This window comes from Mus musculus, chromosome 9 (assembly GCF_000001635.26).
Source record: "Mus musculus strain C57BL/6J chromosome 9, GRCm38.p6 C57BL/6J".
Lineage (NCBI taxonomy): Eukaryota > Metazoa > Chordata > Mammalia > Rodentia > Muridae > Mus > Mus musculus.
Window position 1 is genome coordinate 96515560 of NC_000075.6, and position 20599 is coordinate 96536158.

At 47.4% G+C, this 20599-nt stretch overlaps 1 protein-coding gene across 6 annotated transcripts in view; it reads right to left on the bottom strand.

Annotated features, from left to right (window-relative positions):
- The window catches only part of Gm28729 (predicted gene 28729), a 39866-nt gene extending 29573 nt beyond the window's left edge, over positions 1 to 10293 (bottom strand). For 2 of the 6 annotated variants that reach the window (XM_006511607.2, XM_006511609.2), the window contains exons 1-4: positions 9437 to 9934; positions 5627 to 5836; positions 3842 to 3994; positions 2084 to 2232 (exon numbers count right to left, since the gene is read on the bottom strand). In XM_006511607.2, coding sequence (XP_006511670.1) covers positions 2084 to 2232; positions 3842 to 3994; positions 5627 to 5806 — 482 coding nt within the window. In that variant the 5' untranslated portion in view covers positions 5807 to 5836; positions 9437 to 9934. The other 4 variants (XM_011242849.2, XM_030243952.1, NM_001370882.1 and 1 more) reach the window with 4 other exon arrangements.
- Between the last annotated feature and the right edge of the window lie 10306 nt (positions 10294 to 20599).

The window sequence follows — 20599 nt, forward strand, 5'->3', positions numbered from 1 at the left end:
TGTCAGATTTCATTACGGATGGTTGTGAGTCACCATGTGGTTGCTGGGATTTGAACTCAGGACCTTCAGAAAAGCACTCAGTGCTCTTAACTGCTGAGTCATCTCTCCAGTCCCCAACCCCCACCCCCATCCCCAACCCCTAGAACTGTTTCTACTGATCCCAGTTTGAGTTTCTAGGGCCAGGACTGACTGATGGATAGTGCAGGGTTGACCCTGAAGAGGAGAGAATCTTGTAAGGAGAGAAGGAACTCTGAAGTCAAATTCCAGAGCAGCGAGAGCCAAAGCTTGTTTGAAACATCTTTTCAACGGAGAACAGACTCAGAAGCGGGGGTAGAACAGAGATGGGCATGATGACATAACTGGCAGTGGTGGGTGGAGTCTAGGAAGCCGCGGCTGCCACAGGACTGGCAGTAAGAAAGTCCACCCACTCAACCCTCTGGTTAAAACTGGGCTCCCTCAATGCATAATATTTAGTTTACAAGGTGACTCACAAGCACAGTCCACCACCCTTGGGTAGGACTGGTGACCCCTACCTTGGTGACCCTTTAGGGAGCTAAGTTAGTGTCTGCAGGGAATTTGCAATGTCGGGGTTTAAACTTTGAGGGTGATATTGTTTTGAGTGATATTGTCTTGCTATTTAGTCAGGCTGGATTTGAACTGGAGAAACCCTTCCTGTTTCAGCCTTCCACATGCCAGGACGACAAGCATGTAACATCACACTGGTGATCATACATGATGAAGGCATAACTTCAATTTTTCTAATTAAATAATTAATGGTAATAATTAATGGTTGGTCTGGGGCTGAGTCTAGGGCTGGGGCTGGGGCTGGGGCTAGGTATGAGAGCTGTGCTAGCTAAGGTGTTTGCTTGCTTGTTTGTTTGTATGGTGGTTGGTGTGTTCCTTTGCTTTTTTTGTTTTGTCAATGTGACACAAATTCGGGTCATCCTGGTTGAGAAAATGCCTCTATCAGTTTGGCCTATAGGCAAGTCTGTGAGGGTATTTTTCTGATTAAGGTTAGGTTTGGGAGGGTCCAGTTGACTGTGGGTGGTACTGTGTAGGTTGTATAAAAGTCAGCTGAGCGAGCGAGGAGGAGGGGTGTGTAGTCCTTTAATCCCAACACTGAGGAGGCAGAGGCAGGTGGTTCTCTGAGTTTTGGGCTTTCTGTTCTACTTATCAAGATTCAGGTCAGCTGAGGCTAAACAAGGAGATCCTGTCTCAAACAAAACAAAATAAAACAACAACAACAACAGCAACAGCAGCAGCAACAACAACAGCAACAGCAACAACAACAGCAACAGCAACAGCAACAACAACAACAACAACAGCAACAGCAGCAGCAGCAACAACAACAACAACAGCAGCAGCAGCAGCAACAGCAACAACAGCAACAGCAACTGCAAGCAAGCTGAGCAAGCCATGAGATCAAGCCAGCTCCAAGGCCGGGCTCTCCCACATCAATCATTGGTGAAGAAATTGCACCAGAGACCTGCCTGTGGGCCAGTACTAAGGAGGCATTTTCTCAGTTCAGAGTTTTTCTTCCTGAAGGATTTCTTGTTTGTGTCAGGTTGACAAAGCACTCGCCTAAGCACTCACAATACCTTTATTGCTATCTTCCTTGGTCCTTAGCACTGTGTCTCGAATAAATTCACTGTACTGGCTGGTTTTATGTCAGCTTGATACAAGTTAGAGTTATCAGAGAGAAGGAGCCTCGATTGAGAAAATTCCTCCATAGATTCAGCTATAGGAGCTGGGCGGTGGGGTCGTGCACACCTTTAATCCCAGCTCCTACAGAAAAATTTTATGGAGGAATTTTCTCAGTTGAGCCTCCTCCTCTCTGATAACTCTAACTTGTATCAAGTTGCCATAAAACCAGCCAGTACAGTGAATTTATGCGAGACCCAGTGGTGCAGCACTAGAAACCCTAAGACACTTGTTTGAAAGAACAAAAGGGAACACTAGCATTTACTTGGGTACAGGAGGAAGGCTAGAGGCACAGAGAACCCGGGTGTGGTCCTCCCCTCCCCCTCCCTCCTCTGGCTGTCACCATCTCTGCACAGCCTTCAGAGTTCTGCTTCAGCCTTACTTGCAGTAGTCGAGGACCAGGAAGTGCAAACTGCTGAACTGCAGAGCTTTCCCAAGTCGCCCCAGAGACCACAGATCCATCTTGCAATCAATGATTTCCAATGTAGTCACTGGGCAAGTGGTGTGCCCCTTCTGCTCCAGAAACAAAGCCTGCAAGATGAAGAAACTTCCATCAGGGCTACCAGTGTGCTCTGAGTTCCCATGTGTTCCCAAGTTGAGCCTCTCAGGGACCTCAACATTTTTGCTGCCAAGATGATTTTCTACAAGGAAACATAGCATGAAAATTAAGTTTTCCTCTTTTAAAACAATTATTCATTGAACACTATCTTTTCTAAAGGCTCTGTTCTAGTTTGTCCTTTATTCACTCTCTCTCTGTCTCTCTCCTTCCCTTCCTCCTTTCCTCCCTCCCTCCCTTCCTCCCTCGGTCCCTCGGTCCCTCCCTCTGTCCCTCCCTCCCTCCCTTTCTTTCTCTGTGTGTTTTGTTTGGTTGAGGCAGGGTCTCACTATGTAGCCCTAGGTGGCCTGGAACTTACTATGTAGACTAGTTTGACCTGGAACTCACAGAAATCCACCTGCCTCTGCCTCTCAAGTACTAGAGCTAAAGGCATGGAACTTAGTTTCTTAGCCATGTTTCTAAGTTTCTCAACTACCTTCTTTTAAATTAAATAGTCCAGGGGTTGGAGAGATGGCTCAGAGGTTAAAAGCACTGACTGCTTTTCCAGAGGTCCTGAGACCAATTCCCAGCAACCACATGGTGGCTCACAGCCATCTGTAATGGGATTTGATGCCCTCCTCTGGTGTATATGAGGACAGTGACAGTGTACTTGTATACATAAAATACCATAGAGCAGAATAATTAAACAGTCCAGGGTGCACCAGCCCCACCTCTGTTCTCCCTTGGATCATGTATGAATACGTATGCACACCTCTGTACCTGTATGTTTAACTTACTTGGTTCTCAGTGAAAGAGTTGAATTATCTGATTGCCTTTTTCAGAAGTGAAGTTTTTACTTGCAATAAGAGAAGTTCAATTTTTAAAGATGGTCAATCCATAATCATATATTTAATAGGATAACAGAATTATTGAACATGGGTGGTTCTTGACAATGTAATATGAATGTATGATTTACAAAATCATACATATGTAGATAGCATGTGTGCATATGTCTAAAAGCACCAGTGCATGCATGGCAGACACACACCTTCCTCAGGCAGGCACCACCTTTGGGCAGTGGGTGGGGAAAGAGGTGATCGAAGCTTTGTCTGTTACATTGGTCAGCATGGGCAAATTTCATTCATTTAAAAGTCTATCGTGGGGCTGGAGGGATAGCAAGAGTGGTTAAAAGCACTTGTTGCTCTTGCAGACAACTGGGGTTCAGTTCCCAGTACCCACATGGCAGCTCACAGCCATCTGTAACTCCAGTTCCAGTGGCCTCAACAGGGAGGCATGTGACATACACACACGCCTGCAGGTGAAATAGCCATACTCAGAGTTAAATAAGTAAATTAAAAAACTAATTTAAAAAGGGTATACTACGTCGCAGAGGTGAGTTTGTGGAGATTGGTTTCATAACTTTCTACATTTTAAGATACATTTGAGGCATTTCATTAAAATAGTGTTATCTTAAGAAAGAAAGAAAGAAAATCTTGCAGCGTATCATTACATCAGCAACCAAATAAACTACATCTGGAATACAGGGTGTTGTTTGCCCGTTCTTAATGTTAAGGTTTGAAGAAACTTTAAAAAAACCGCACTTACGAGTCTGGCGATCTCCGGGTTCGTCAGCTGAAGGCCCCAGATGCAGATCTCCTTGCCCAGTGTGTAGCCCTCATCTCGGATGGTCATGAGCAAAGGTTCCAAGGAGACGGGCAGAGTGCTGGCTGAGGAGTTACCAGCCCTCACAAGCATAAACTAGAGTGTAGAAAAACTCTAGATGACCATCATGAAGAGATTACCCACGCTTCCAAATGTGCAAAAGGGATATTGGCAAAGATGGCTGCATGAGTGTTTGAGGAAGTCACTGCCTGTGTATCAGGGTGGTGGTCCAACTGTCCACCAACCGTTGACAGGTATGGCACTGTAGGTCAGAGTTACTACAGGTCACTACCCTCTATTGGGTCCAGAATCAATTTAGTCGTGTATAACCAGCTTTTGTTTTTTTTTAAGAAAATAGAAAGGCAGGAAAAACATCAAATTGTATCTTACCTAGCAAAGATAATACTGATTGTTTCATAAGGTTTTTTTTTTTCACAAGGTTTGTAAAAACGATTTATCTATTTTAATTTTGTGTCTGAGTGTTCTGCCTATGTGCGTGTTTGTGCACTCCATTTGTGCAATGATCTCAGAGGCCGGAAGGGCACATCAGCTCTCCTGGAACTGGAGTTATAGACAACTGTGAGCCCCCATATGGGTACTGGGAATCAATCATGGTACTCGTTCAAGCAGCAAGCATTCCTAACCACTGACCTATCCCCCCACCCCCTCACAAGGCTCTTCATAATTAAAACAGAGACTCCTCATCTAAGCATGCTACCAATGTACACGGCCCTCTTAGTTGTGTGTACACTCAGATTCATCCTGGATGGGGGATGGTAAATGTATTTCTAATGATGGTTGTAATTAAACATTTGGTAGAGTCCAATTGTAAGAAGTACAGCGAAAAGGAACAAACATTTAGTGGATTTGAAAGATGTCTGAGAAGTTAAGAGCACACTGGGTTGGCTAACAACGGCCTGTAACTCCCGCTCCAGGGGATCCAACATCTTGTTCTGGCCTCCACAGGTACCTGCATCCTATGCACACCTTCCTCCATACATATAATTTAAAATAACATCTTTAAAAATCAATAATTATTTTACCCTGCTCCCTCTGGCCCCCCCAAGGATGGTTGTGGGGCTGGAGAGATGGCTCAATAGTTTAAAGTGTTTGTTCCTCTTGCAGAGGACCAGGGTTTGATTCTAGCACCCACACTGAGTAACTCTAGTTCCAGGCATCTGATGCCCTCTTCTGACCTGGACTGGCACCTGCACATGTGTGGTACGCATATACGGGTGCCGGGCACACACATGTATACATACTTTTAAAGGGTGGTTGTGGGAAGCGCCTCTCTGAAGCAGGGAGATGTGTGTGAGAACTTTTGGTAGAAACTAGAAAAAAGAAGGGACTAGAAAACCTGGAGGCAGAGGAGGTGGGCAGAGCAGAATAGGTGGGCAGAGAGGCTAGAAGGAAGGAGGGATGCAGCTCGGGGAGGCTGAGGTCAGAGGAAAGAGGAGGGCTTACAGAGGAACATGAGAAGGCAGTGTTGTGTGAGCTTCGGTGGACTCAATTCCCCTCTCCCTCCAAAACAAACAAACAAACATTCTGGTAGACTTAGAGGAGGGCAGGTGCGTGGGTGCTGGGAGCATAGAATGGATAGAGGAGGCCCGTGGTGCCCCGAGAGGTGAACGTCACTCAGTCGTTGTCAGGCAATGCAGAGCTGGTGAGGCAGTCAGCTTTGGGTTAGAGGAGTCTGTTTCAAGGAAGGTCCAAATCCCTACCACTCACTTTCCCGAGGATCTGCTCTCTGTCAATGCTGCTCTTCAGGTCCCTGTGGATGGCGGGACACACGGAGGTCCGAGACTGTACGCAGTGCTTCTGGTAGGTCTTCAGGAACTTCTGAAGAGCGGGAACCACCGAAGGGGCTGCCCCTTTGGGTTTTTGTTTTCTTTCTTTCGCTCTCGGCATTGTTTTGCAGGGTTCAATTCCCCTTGGTTTCTGAAAGCAGTAATTTAAGCTGAAATCCGTGTGCCTTGCCCTCGAAATCCCAGGAAACCCTGCTGTGTGCCCTTCTCTAAGAATCTTAAAGGCAAACTGGGTGTGGTGGCCCACGCCTTTAATCCCAGCACTCGGGAGGCAGAGGCAGGCAGATTTCTGAGTTCGAGGCCAGCCTGGTCTACAAAGTGAGTTTCAGGACAGCCAGGGCTATACAGAGAAACCCTGTCTCGAAAAACCATTAAAAAAAAAAAAAAAGAATCTTAAAGGCAGGCTGGAGAGATGGCTCAGAGGTTAAAAGCACTGACTGCTCTTCCAGAGGTCCTGAGTTTAACTCCTAGCAACCACATGGTGGCTCACAACCATCTGTAATGGGAACTGATGCCCCCTTCTGGTGCGTCTGAAGACAGCTACAGTACACTCATATACAGTAAATAAATAAATAATAAATGAGAATGTGGACTTTGATCTGGGAATATAGTTTAGTTGTCAAGTGTTTGCCCAGCATGCATCAGACCCTGGATTCAATACTGGAAAAAAAAGTGTAGGCATTTATAATGCACATTATATTGGTATACTGTCATGTGCTATTTAAGTTCATTGCGTAGGTTCTTCCGAGAGCCCTGCTCCCTTCAGATCTAGCATATTTATGTCAACTGGTCTCCAAGACCCCTGTCTGGGGGTGGGCCAGACTCCTAACTTTGTGAACAGGAAGAAAGAGAACAGCCCAAGAGTTAAAACACATGACTTTGAGGACAGCTAGAAACACACCATCACCAACAGCCACCAACAGTCATTACTACTGTTTAGCTCACAATATAAAAATAAAATGAAAGAAATCCTGCAGTGGGGAAGGGAAGTGGGGCTCAGCCACGGGAGAAAACTCAAGCTGGAGCTCCAGCTGCTGCCTCAATGTCCCCAGCAGGACTCTTTTATTCTTTTTATTTTGTAGATTTTTGGTTTTTTTTTGAGACAGGGTTTCTCTGTGTAACAGTCCTGACTGTCCTGGAACTCACTCTGTAGACCAGGCTGGCCTCGAACTCAGAAATCCGCCTGCCTCTGCCTCCCGAGTGCTGGGATTAAAGGTGTGCGCCACCACGCCCGGCTCCACTCTGTTCTTTAAAGCAGCCAGTCTACACTTGGTGTTTCCTTACAGCAGTCCAGACTGATGTCAGGTAGAGCGCCTGCAGCTCTGCTTGCTCCGGGAACATTTTTTATCAGCTGCTTCTAGGTACCTTCCTGATGGACACGCTACACGTGCACAGACTCTGCAAGGCTCTCCACTAAGAAAATTCGTGTTTTAAAAAATTACATTCCGAGTGTGTGTGTGTGTCCAGAAGGTCTGGAATTCCTTTCTCAGACACAAAACCAGGCCAACACCTAGCTATGTGACAGGAAAGTTGCAGGCATGAGGTAATGTCTAAGGAGGAATGTCCTCTGATGCAAACGAGACCAAAGTGCAGGACAAACTCTGATGAAGGATCACAAAGACTTTTTGTTCAAGACTTGCTAGCTAGACGCTCTATAAACAGCAATGGAGGATAAACAAGAAAACAGTTGTTCATTCCTGAAGTAAACCCAGAGTCCCCCATCTCTGGTTAGCATTACCCTCTTTTTCAGCTCCCTGTGTTGCCCAGGGCTATGTTAGCCATGGCCTAAGTGTGAGTTCCAGAATACCACAGTGAGTGCTGTGGAGGCCAGAGGACAGTTTACAGCGGTCAGTTCTCGGCTTTTGCCCTGTGTTTTTGGGAATTAAAGATGGGTTTCTCGGTTTGGTGGCATGTGCCTTCTACTGAGCCCAACAAGTAGGTTTTTGTTCTTAATTATTTTATTTAGGGGGCTGGAGAGATGGCTCAGCAGTTAAGAGTACTGACTGCTCTTTTAGAGGTCCTGAATTCAATTCCCAGGACCTTTATGCTGGCTCACAACCATCTGTAATGGAATCCAGTGCCCTCTTCTGGTGGGTCTGAGGAAAGCAACAGTATACTCACATACATAAAATAAATGATTCCTTAATGATTTTCTTTAAATAACCGGCCTGACAAGATATTGTCCACTGGTGCAGTAGTGACACAGATATTTATGGGAGTTACCAACTACTTTCTGCTTAGATCGAGTGCCCGATCCGTGAGGTGGAGCTTATGCCCAACACTGTTTCCAGGGCCAAGACTGTATGGCTAGGTAGGTTATAGACCCCAGGGGTGACTACCTAATGCTCTGCTACATTGATATAGCCTTAAAATGACTCCCAGTGACTTCTTACTATACTCATAGAGTTGTATATTTAAAGGATACTACCCTATTCACTCCACACCCTCCAGGAGCCGCTCTGTGCTTTCCCACCTCCAGGGTGGCTGGGATTCCCCATGCTTCCTTGGGTAGAGCTGCCCTGACTCTCACCACCTCCTGTTTCTAAGGTGATACTCAGCGGAGGGAGAACGATAGTATTAAGCTCTCTCCTAGGACCTATAACTTACTTAGTCATAAGTTCTCAGCCCCATTAACCGAGTCAGGCATGCTCTACCTCATCAAGAGATGTTAGGTCCAATCAGAAAGTAGCTGGCTACTCCGGTAACACCTGGGCCGTAACATCTGGGCTACCTTTGCATTGTTCAGTCCTTCTGAGAAGCTTCTTCTTGAAGTAGACGACAAGTCACACAAAGACCCTTATCTGGAGGGTGCATCCCTAAATGGGTTGTACACACCACACCCTTTCTCCCAAAGTCGAGGGAATGCCTCCAAAGACCGGGCAGAAAGATCCTAGGAGCCAGTGGTACTGGATGACTTCATGGAAACTTTGCTTTCCAGGCACAGCCGAGCAGATGCACATATGAATTCACAGTGACTGTGACTATGTGCATAAGAGTTTTGTAACCTCAACCCAGACAAAATCACAGTGTGGAGGGGGAGGGGCACCAGAAAGTCCTTCACTAGCTGAGGAGTGTACGCTGGCCCTTCAGGGCTCCTGAGAGATAGAGAGTCAGTCAACTTGAGGTCTACCACACTCCAAGGCAAGTCTCAGTCCCGAGAACAGTGGGCAACAAAAGGTGGACTCAATGGAGAGAGAAAAAAGGAGAAAATTCAAAATGGAGGGGGGCAGAGGGGATGGTGGGGGGGAGTGGGAGGGAGGGGATGGGGGAGGGGAGTGGGAGGATGGAGAGGAGTAGGGGAAGGGAGGGGAGGAGGGGAGGGGTAAATACGATGAAAGAACGTTGCATGAAATTTTTTAAAAATTAAAAATATTATTTAAAATGGTTTTATCAGAGAGAGAAAGGAGAAGGGAGGGAGGGAGGGAGGGAGGGAGGGAGGGAGGGAGGGAGGGACAGAGGGAAGGAGAGAGAGAGAGAGAGGGAGGGGAGGGGAGAGAGAGAGAGAGAGAGAGAGAGAGAGAGAGAGAGAGAGAGAGAGAGAGACCAGCTCATGTTAGTTGTTAGGCTGTCAAGTCAAATGGTGCCGAGACATCTTGCTGGTCCAAGACAATCTGTATTTTGCCACAGCATATTTTGAGGTCCTTTCTGCAGGCCATTTGGGACCCGGTGCTTCAAAGTACCTCCCAGTTAATCCCGAGTGAACACTCACTGAGGTGTCAGGTGTGAGCCTTACCTGTGCAGTTAGGCTTTATCATCTCATCTGGAGGCCACTCTCCCTCCGATGTACTTCACTCCAGAAACAGGACAGGAGGACACAGTCAGAGGAGGTGAGAGTCAGAGCTTGAGAGAGCACAGAGAATCCCCGTTAGCCTGGAGGCAGGGACGCACAGAGCAGGTCCTGTGGGGTGTGGGGTGTAGGGTGTGGAGGGCAGTGTCCTCCCGGGACCTTTGAAACCCCCGCTACCCCACAGGTGCAGGTGCTGAGCACTGTCCAAGAGTCGCAGTCCAGCTTCCCCAGTCAACTGTCGCCATAGAGACGGAAGCTTGAGCTTGCAACAGAGGCTGAGTAGACAGAGGCTGAGTAAGAATTTCGCTGTAGGCAATGGCTTGGAGTTAAGACCTTCCAGGCTGCAGGAAATGGAGAAAGGCCTCAAGGGAGAGACGTTCCCACCCTGAAGCGTGAGGCAGGCCACCTTATAGGGCAAAGACAACTTCGAGGATGATTGGGAATCCAAACCTTAAGGGGATAATTCATGCTCTCCTTCATCCTGGCAGGCCAGTCCTGGATGGAGCCCGAGAACTTCTCAGTCTGCGGCCAGGGACAGAGACCAGAGGAGGACTCCATGAAGCTGTGGGATTTGAAGAGGGACAGAGGAGCACTGGAGCCAGGAAATGTGAGTGGCTTCTAGAAGCGAGGGGGGGGGGTGTCCTGTGTGAAATGGATTCTCCTCAGAGCTCCACAAAGAAACGCAGCCTCGTGGAACCAGCTTAGATTTTAGTTCAGTGAGACCCTGTGGGACTTCTTACCTCTATAACTGTCATATAATACACATCTCCTTCCTCCCTCCCTCCCCCCTCTCTCTCCCTTCCTCCCTCTCCCACCTCTCTCTCTCCCTCCCTCCCTCTCTCTCCTCTCTCTCTCTCTCCCTCCCTCCCTCTCTCTCCCTCCCTCCCTCCACTTTCCACCTCCTTCCTTCTCATATGTGCCCACACATTTACATATTCTTGTATGGTTATCTGAACCCAGGGCCATAGGTTGCGCCTGTGTCCTGGTGGGCTTTCAGGGAAGCAGTGTGCCTTTGAGGGGTGCTTCTCTAAGCAGCCTGTCACTCACATAGGTGACGTAACCCTAGTAATCTCAGTGGGTCACTGAACTGGACTTTGGTGGAGTTACCTTGGTCTGCTGCTGGTTCCCTATCTGGGCTGAGTTTGTTCACATCACCCCAAGAATCATGTCACATGACGTGCCACACACTCCAGGAAGTCATGGAAAGTGTAAGAGAAGGCTAGCTGGGACACTGATACCTTGGCTAATGGGACAGCTGAGATAAGACATTTGTTACTTAGACGCTTGGTAGTGAGAAGTGCTCATGTTGGTTTGGTGTCTCCACAGTGGTGGGCAGGGGAAAGGTTGTTTCCTCCTTTGATGGGGATAGGAGGGGCCTCCAAGGTCGGGTTCTCTAATGGAAAGAAAAGTCAAGTGCCAAGGCCAGGGAAGCTGTAGGGGAAACAAAAACAGTAGCTGAACAAAATGCCCCTTATTCTTCGGGTGCATGCAGCTGAGGATGGAAACCAGGGCCTCGTGCATGCGAAGCATGTGCCGTACCCTGAGCTACACCCTGGCCCTCAGTTGTCGCTTTTGAGAGATCAGTAGACTATCCTGAGATCCTTTGCTGATAGGGTAAAGCCGCTGAGAGTTTTAACACTAAAGTTCTCCCTGGGTTCCTTAGGGAATCAGCTGTCGTGGTATAGTCACATCCACACAGCATGAACCACCCAAACTCTCCAGCCGGGGGCAGGGTGTGTGAAAGAGGAGCAGATCTTGGGAGGTTGGGTTGCATGCAGCTCTCTGACGACGGTCCAGCAGTAGTGGATGACAGTTTTGAGTTAAGGATTTTTTTGCTTCAGGTCATTGTCTGGAGCCGTCCACCCTGATGTCATCATCCTATTGTATGGAGACCGATGAGTTGTGCAGGTTGCAAGCCATGCTTCCTGGTTCCGCTTCTCAGGTCACCTAACATCTAGAAAAGTCTGTCCCACCCTCTCCCCTGATCTTCTGTTACACGGTATATAGGGTCAGGGTAAGGCTTGATCCCTAGTTAGTCTTCTGTTCGTTAAGAAGCCCCCAAAGCCATGTTCCTGTTTACCCCGAATAACCACAGCACTTTCTGCCGGGAAAGCCTTGCCTGGCTTCTCCATTTGCTTTGTAGGAAGGGCACACAGGGACTTATCTCGCAGTGCCTGGGAGCTCTTCAGCTCCCTTCGGGTGGGGTTACTCTGTTCTGCTCGTGTTTGCCGGGTTGTTTCTTTCTTCTTCACAACCTCATTTACCACAGAGCCGATTCCAGCTTACAAGTACGGCTGGAGCAGCTTGACAGAACAAACCCAATCATCTTGCTTTGCTTTTGCTCTCAGCAAAAAATAAAAATTTAGTCACTGGGGATGTAGCTTAGGGATAGACCACTTACTTAGCATGTGCTACGGTCTGGCTTCAATTCCCAGCACTGCAAAGTAACAACAATAACACAAATAAATAAAAGTATGCTATAGTACATCTGAGAGGCCTGAGTTGAGCTCCTTATAGTGTTTTGCAATCCCCTCTCCCTTCCTGTAGATTTAGTCCTGATGGTCTGGAATGATTGTCCCTCACAGACAAAGGCTGCTCTTGGCCCGTTTTGCTTTCACATCCATTTGATATTTTTGTTTGTTTGTTTGATGGTACTGAACTACGGCCCCAACCAACTCTTCACATGAATCTCAGATCAGCTGTTCAAAGCCCACTCAAGGTCCTGGTGGAAGTTTGAACTCTGGACCAGGGAGGTGGCTTAGTGAGTGCAGGTGCTAGCTAGCCATACGAGCCTCACAGACTGAGTTCCATCCCTGAACCCAAGTGAAAAGCCAGACCTTTATGCATCTCTTGAGTTAGCACTCCTATAGTGAGATGGGAGGCAGATGGGATGGCAGCTCAGGACAGCCTGGGAACAAGGCCTGGAGTCCATCAGAGGTGCTTCCTCATTGTTAAGTCTTCTGGTCTGCTGGGGGTTGGGTGTGGGGAGCAGATCTCAGATCCAGCAAATGGTGGGGGCTGCTGGGGGGGGTGGCATCCTCAGAGCCTGCAGGGGCCTGGGGTGGGGTGATGAGGAGCTGGGATACTGAATGCAGGGACAGCTGAGGATCTAGAAGGGAGAGGGAGTTCAAGAGCAAGGCAGGTAGTGGGTCACTAGGTAGTTTTCAGTACAGGTTGGCTGGCTGTCATCCTGACCTTACAGTAGCATTGGCGATCTATTGTGTACAAACGGCAGATAGTAAACACTTTATATCTGTTGAAACCATTGCAATCTGGCATTTAGTGCAAAAGCTTAGACGATATGTAAATGAAGGCATACCAGCGTGTTCCCAGAAGACAATACTCACGAATACAGGATTTCAAATCCCACGAAATGTTACTTTTCTTCTAATTTTCAACAATTACAAATATAGAAGGTGTTCCTCAGTACAGTGGCCCACTCCTGTAACCCTGGCCCTTGGGAAGCAGAGGCAGGAAGATTGCTGTTGATTTGAAGCCAGCCTTGTCTTCCTAGTTCTAAGCCAATCTAGGCTCCATAGCAAAATTCTGTCTCAGAAAGACAAAGAAAAACCACCAGAGGTGGCACAATGGTCCACCTCTAACCCGGGAGGTGAGGCAAGAGCATCGCAAGTTTGAGGCCAGCCTGGCCTACACAGCAAGACCCTGTCTCAACAAGAACAAAAACACAAACAAACAAACAAACAAACAAACAATGGGTCTGTCTGCACACCTTTAATCCCAGCACTACAGAGGCAAAGGCAGGTGGGTGGTTGTGACATTGTCGCCAGTCTGGTCTATGTAGAGATGTCCAGGCTAATCAAGGTGACACAGTGAGACCTTGTTTAAAAAACAAAACCCAAAAAACCTTGTGGTCTGGGTTGGCAAGATGTTCAGTTCAATGAGTCCAATCCCTGGGCCTTACATGCAGGAAGGGTAGAACTAACATTTGCAGGTTAGTTCCACACCTGCCCTGTGGCACACAAGTCCCTACCCTTATACACACAAATACATAGCTGTAATGAAGAGAACTTTTTAAAGCATAGCATGACTACTACCAAATACAGAGAAAGAGAGAGGAAGGAGGGGGGAGATGAGAGTGTATGTGTGTATACCATGGCCCGTGTGCTGCTGTGAGTGGAGCCTACTATCTTAGTTACTTTTCTATTGCTGTGGACAGACAGCATGAACAAGGCAACAAAACAGTTCCATTAACTAGGGATGTGAACCTACAGAGGCCCTTCTCATTTCACCACACATGAGGCTTGCACACAGAAGTCAGAGGGCAATGCTGTGGAGTTGATTTTCTTCTTCTACAGTCACTGTTGGTTCTTAGACTCAAACCCAGGTCATCAGGCAAATGATTTATCCCTGAACCATCTCAGCAGCCTGAGTTTCAGATTTGCAAGACAAGAACATTACAGAAAATGGTTCTATGACTATGTGAACAACAATCTGTACTTAACACTACTGAATTGTACATTTAAAAGTGGTCAAAGTGAGCCGGGCAGTGGTGGCACACGCCTTTAATCCCAGTGCTTGGGAGGCAGAGGCAGGCGGATTGGTCTACAAAGTGAGTTCCAGGTCAGCCAGGGCTACACAAAGAAATCCTGTCTTGAAAAACCAAAACAAACAAACAAACAAAACCCACAACACCAAAACAGACAGACAAACAAACAAACAAACAAAAGAGTGGTCAAAGTGATTTTTTTTTCTGGGTATTTTACCATTTACAAAATTTTACCTTTTTTTTTTTTTTTTAAATTTAACCAATTTACCATTTTACCAATTATGAAAACTGCGACTGTGGGCTGCCGAGATGGCATTTCTGCTTGGCCTCACAACTGTCTTTTCCAGGGCTGACATCCTCTTCTGGCCTCCGCAGATACTGCATACAGGTGAAATACATGCAGGCTAAACACCCATGCACATAAAATAAAAAGAAATGCAACTGAAAAACTAATATATCCACCAGATTACTGAGAATACAAAACCATGGTTGGCCCTTGCACTGTAGTTGGCCAATCCTGTCGTGGAAAATCGAATCAGCCACAGTCCTCACTGGCACACAGATGGTGACAAATCCCATATGGTGAGACAACCAACCCCCACGGCCCCAGAAAAGAGGTTAGGGAACAATGTTTGCTTCCTAGCAAGTGAAAAGGCAGACATAAACTTGGGAACACTTGTTGTGGTAAATCTCCAACCCAAATATGCCCCGGCAATGAAAACACGACTCAGTTAATATGAATACATGCTGTGCGCCTAGATTGGGCAGATCTGCTACACTACCATCTGTCACATCTATGAGACCCCTTAGAACTTGCGGTTTCTTCTGCCTTGCACTTCTGCTCCGCTTTTCTACTTCTTTCTCCTCCTCTGTGTCCTCTCCATCTTCCATTTTCTCTTTCTTCTCTCCCCCACCTTCAGCTCTATCTTCCCTTTATCTGCCCACTCATCAGCTTTCCTTTATTTTACAAATTAGTGGAAATCACCTGAGTGCTGACTCATTCCTTGTTCGCAGCCCCTCACAGGAGAACGGAATTAACATCAATATAATTAGCCCCAGGGCTGTCCACAACATACACTGCATTCCCATTTTTCAGTGGGAGAGGTCCTGTGCAGATGGCCCTTGCTCTCCCCTCTAAGGATGAAGGAGTTAATTTCACAGGGCTCCACGCTCCCGCCCCTGTCACGTGTCTTTGGAGTGAAACTGGTCAGGGCCTCTTCGCCCCAACTGCTACTTCTGCTACTTTTTTTGGGAAGGACTTTCTGCTAACTGGTGCTTTTTTGGCTCCTTGACAAATTGCATTGTTTGCTATAAAAAGCTCAGTCATAAACTGAAGAAAAGGGAGCGAAGGGCTATAAAATGTCAGCTGTGTATCACGTGGGCCTTTAAAGAACCATCTGCATGCGGAAAACCATCAAGTGGGGGCCATGGGAAATATTCTTCAAATAGTGTGAAGAGGAAATAATAAATAGGACTTCAGCCAATCTAGCCTGGTGCACGTTTCACCTAGAACGGAACGCGTCCCTAGGAATCAGGAGGTTGGGAGGCTGCCTTGGGGTCTGAAGTCCACTGGATTCGGGAGCCCGAGAACTGACCCTGCCTGCCTTTGTCATCTTTGATTTCTGCTGGGTCTCACTTCTACCTCCTGGACCAATGTGAGCACTGAAATACCATCAGAGAGTGGCTATAATTATTTTAAGGCAAGGATATTGTTGGTTAGCCATAGATACTTTTATTATTATAAAAATTTTCAGAAATAAATAAGCATAAACAAAATTCACTTGTAAACCCACCAGCTAGAAATGGTCCCACTAACGTCCTGTTATAAATTCCGGTCACCTGCCACACAGTATCTTCCTGACACTAATTTCACCCTCGGTAAAAATGGGTCCAATAATCCTATTTAGAAGTCATGTGAGAACGAAAAATAAGCGCTGTTCATAAAATGTTCAGCCTGGCAGACCATAGGTACTCAAGTTGTTGACTGTTCACCCGTACTACCACAAAGCAGAGGAGGTCTTCATTCTCTGCCCCTCCTTCTCAAAGACAGGTGCACACTTCACCCAGAATACACACCCTCCCTCCCTCCGTCCTCCCTCCTTCTTCCCCTCCCTTGCCCTTTCTCTGTCCCTTAATAGCATACTACAAATTTTTATATGAGTCCACAATTCATTCCAAGTCAGGAGGAAAAGGGACACTAACAGAAGTGTGGCTGTTCTTTCAAAGATGCAGATCATCACACTACACACAGAGGGATCTGCACACACAGAGACACACCACACACTTGTGTTACTGACATATGGGAAACTGAGTAAATTTGAGTGTATAACCTGATACGTATTGACATGTGAACCACTCATTACATCAAAAGGGAGGAAAAACGTCTTCCTAGCTGGGGATGATGGTGAATATCTGTAAACTTAGTTCTTTGGAAGCTGAGGCAGGGGGATTACTGTGAGTTTGAGGCCAGTCTGGGGCTACACAATGAGTCTGAGGGTAACCTGAGTTACATAGCAAGACCTTGTCTCAAAACAAACAAACAAAAAAAACCAACAGAAATCCCAAAAAGAATAGAATTTTTTTAAAAATTTGTCCTGGATTTTATGGCCCCAAGACTCTTGAAACAAAAGGCTCAGAGGGCAAAAGCACACATATACTCGATACAAGCTGTGAAAGCAACGTGGGAGACTATGGGGAGAAGAAGATCCAAAGAATGAGTTGAACACACATGTGAGTGCACTTGATGAAGGGTGAACACTGGCTGACTTATGTATAAAAGTCTAACCTACCACTAAGGGCACATGCATCGTGGTCTGTTTGTGTTCTTTTCATTAAAAGAAGTGTGCATGTGAGTGTGTGTGCGTGTGAGTGTGTGTGTGTGTGTGTGTGTGTGTGTGTGTGTGTGTGTACCCTCAGAGGCCAGAAGAGGTCATCGGATATCTTGAGCCGAGGTTACTGGTGGCTGGCTGTAAGTGCCTAGCACGTGGGTGCTAGGTACTGAACTCTAGGCCTGTGGCTGAGAAGCAAGCATTCTTAACCACAAAGCCATGTCTCCAGCCCCTAGATTCTCTTCTGTGACCTTCTGTTCTGCAGGTCTAGGGAAGGGACTCCCACTCAGGGCCTCATCACCTGCTTGACTGGAGAAGGCAGACTGTGACGATGACTTTCCTGTTTCTGCCATTTGCTCAAATCCCTTCAACTTGAAGTATTTAATCTGTCAACACGCTGTGTTTACAAGCCTTGCTATGCTTGTCCCTGGACTGTTCCACTTTCTCTGATGTCTCCATAGCCCAAAGCAGCCAGCTCTTCTCGCTTGCATTAAACACATATCCTGGAGATCAGTAGAAAATTTCAGACAAGAAGTTTCTGGCAGCTATTTTTGTGACATCTGCAGCTAAGAATCCACAAAAACAGGTTGGCTTGGGGCAAGACTGGCAGTGTGAGTTCACAGCAGCCTCTGGCTTCTCTCAGCTCCTCTTTGGAACAGAGAAAGAACTAGAAAAGGGCACAGAACAGGCACTGTGATTTGAAGCTGTTGAACCAGGCACCCTCTGTCAAAACTGGCTTCTTTTCCCATTGGCTGACCTTACACTTTGTTGAGACACAAGATAGTTGTAGTCTTGACACTAAAACGTAAGGATTTCTGCACTGGGGGCTCAATGGGAAGGGAATGTCTACATTATTTGCCAGTTAGAGCTCACTCCTCCTCAGGGGCAGGGCTTGAGCCGCAGGGTTCTATAATCTTGTACAAAATATTTCCACCATCACGAAGCTCATTCAAAAATAAATAAATATCCGCAGCCCCACAGATGTTTCCTTATTTGCCAAAGGTAAAAGAAGATAAACACACTTACTGTGATCCACAATATTTGTGTAAAAGGCACCACACTAGAGCTGTCCTAAGTACGCTCAACAATAATATTTGGGGAACTTTAATTTCTTATCTCGGATGGCTTCTCCCCACATGGATGCAGCTTTGGCTTTCTCTCCCAGGGTCGGCACCTCCAAAATCAGAAGAGCCTGTGCTTCCAGGAATTGCCTTTCCCCAGCGAGACAATGGGGACCAGTCTGGGTCCCCTCCTCAATGAGTATCAAGTAGAGGCTGCCACCCAGGTCCAGGTCTGCCACCCATGGCCACCATTCCAGACCAGCTCAGCCAGGCTCACTCGGGCTCTCCGACTTGAAGAGCCTCTGAACTCCTGGAGGGCACATTATAGAGCCTCTTGCTGGCCTCTTAGTTGACACAGGGTGCCTGGGCTGGCTTGAAGGCCTGCTCCTCTAGTAAGTGGTACTGCTGGGGCCTCTCTCGGGGAACAACCAACTTAATACATTTTTCTTTCCAGTGCTTCTAAAATTTTTTAACTCATGGCTGGGAAACTGGCTTGCAAAGGTTGGAGTAGGAACCTGTTTGCACTTTAATTAGGTCATTCCTGGCCAATGGCGCATGCTTTTTTGATCATGATACTCTGGAGGCAGAGACAGGAGGGTATTTGTGAGTTTGAGGCTAGCTTATACTACAGGATGAGTTCAAGGCTAGCCAGGCCGATTTTGTGAGACCCTCATCTCAATAATAAAATAGACAAATTAATAATGATAAAAAAGGCCAGCATGGCTACTTCCTAGGTGTTGGGCACAGTGCCACACTCAGGGGCTCAAGAATTTGCTTAGCACCATACTTCTGGGGAGAGACTCAGATATGGAAGGCACTTTCTCTTCTGTAGCTGGCGGGACTTGCTAAGAATTGGGTAGTTAAGCCTGGTGGCTAAGACTGAGCTAGAGAAAGAAGGAGCCAGAGGACTACTCTGTTCAGGTGGTCTGGGAGGGTGTTCACAGGCTGGTGGATTCTCGGAGCTCAGGGAAGGCCCTGGTAGTGAATAAAGTGTTGTCAACAAGTGGATTCTGACTGAGGGCCTGGGCACAAGTGTGCATGGTCAGCAAGCCCATCAAGAAGGGAGCTGAGTGGAATGTAGGGAAACTTGTGTGAGGGCTGCTTCCCAGTTTGCAGCCCGAGGCCAAGGATGACAGCCTCGTTGTGGCATAGTGCCCTGTTCTGGAACTCATAGCAGGGCTCACCTTAGAGACCAAGGCCCAGAGCTGTCACCTGGGGTTCTGGCCTGTGCCCAGGGTACAGATGACTGGTGTGCCCAGGGTACAGATGACTGGTGTGCCCAGGGTACAGATGACTGGTGTGCCCAGGTACAGATGACTGGTGTGCCCAGGGTACAGATGACTGGTGTGCCCAGGTACAGATGACTGGTGTGCCCAGGTACAGATGACTGGTGTGCCCAGGTACAGATGACTGGTGTGCTCAGGTACAGATGACTGGTGTGCCCAGGGTACAGATGACTGGTGTGCTCAGATACAGATGACTGGTGTGCCCAGGGTACAGATGACTGGTGTGCTCAGATACAGATGACTGGTGTGCCCAGGTACAGATGACTGGTGTGCCCAGGGTACAGATGACTGGTGTGCTCAGGTACAGATGACTGGTGTGCCCAGGGTACAGATGACTGGTGTGCCCAGGTACAGATGACTGGTGTGCCCAGGGTACAGATGACTGGTGTGCCCAGGTACAGATGACTGGTGTGCCCAGGGTACAGATGACTGGTGTGCTCAGGTACAGATGACTGGTGTGCCCAGGTACAGATGACTGGTGTGCCCAGGTACAGATGACTGGTGTGCTCAGGTACAGATGACTGGTGTGCCCAGGGTACAGATGACTGGTGTGCCCAGGGTACAGATGACTGGTGTGCCCAGGGTACAGATGACTGGTGTGCCCAGGGTACAGATGACTGGTGTGCCCAGGGTACAGATGACTGGTGTGCCCAGGGTACAGATGACTGGTGTGCCCAGGGTACAGATGACTGGTGTGCCCAGGGTACAGATGACTGGTGTGCTCAGGTACAGATGACTGACTGGTGTGGTTATCCTCCACACTTCCCATTGGGCCCACTCAAACCTCAGAGGAACACTTCTGGGGCGTGTCATGTCTGATGGTGGCTTTGAGCTGGGCTGTGGGTAAGACTCCTGCGAAGGCTGACCCAGGAACTGCTTTCCCTTAGGGAAAAGCACCTCCCTCTGAGGACGGAGGCACTCACTAGGTGCCATGCGGTTCTCAAGTCTCACACTTGGGCTTCTGCTGTGCAGTTTGCCCAGCATGGAACTTGCCTTTTCTCTAAGGTTTTTGGCATCTTTGTTAACAATCATAGGGTTATAATTGCATGCGTTTACCTTTGAGCCCTCTGTCGCATTGGTGTACACTTGTGCTTTGTGCCAAGCTCCACGCTGGCTTGGAGCCCCAGGCTCCGTCCTACAGCTCAGTTGTAGACAGGGAAATGGGGCGCTGTTTCTGCAGTCCTGCTTCTCCTAGCTTCACACTGCTTTGGCTATTTGGAAACTTCCGTTTACACTTTGGGTTTTTTTTTTTTTTTTTTCTACTTCTGGAAAGAATCTCATTGAAATTCTGAGTATGTGAATTACTTTCAGTAATATGTTCATTTATACAACAGCAATTCTGATCCATGACTATTGGGAGGTTTTTGTTTAGTTTTTTAAATTTTCTAATGTCTTCATCTGACTTAATTTTTTCTTATTGATTTTCC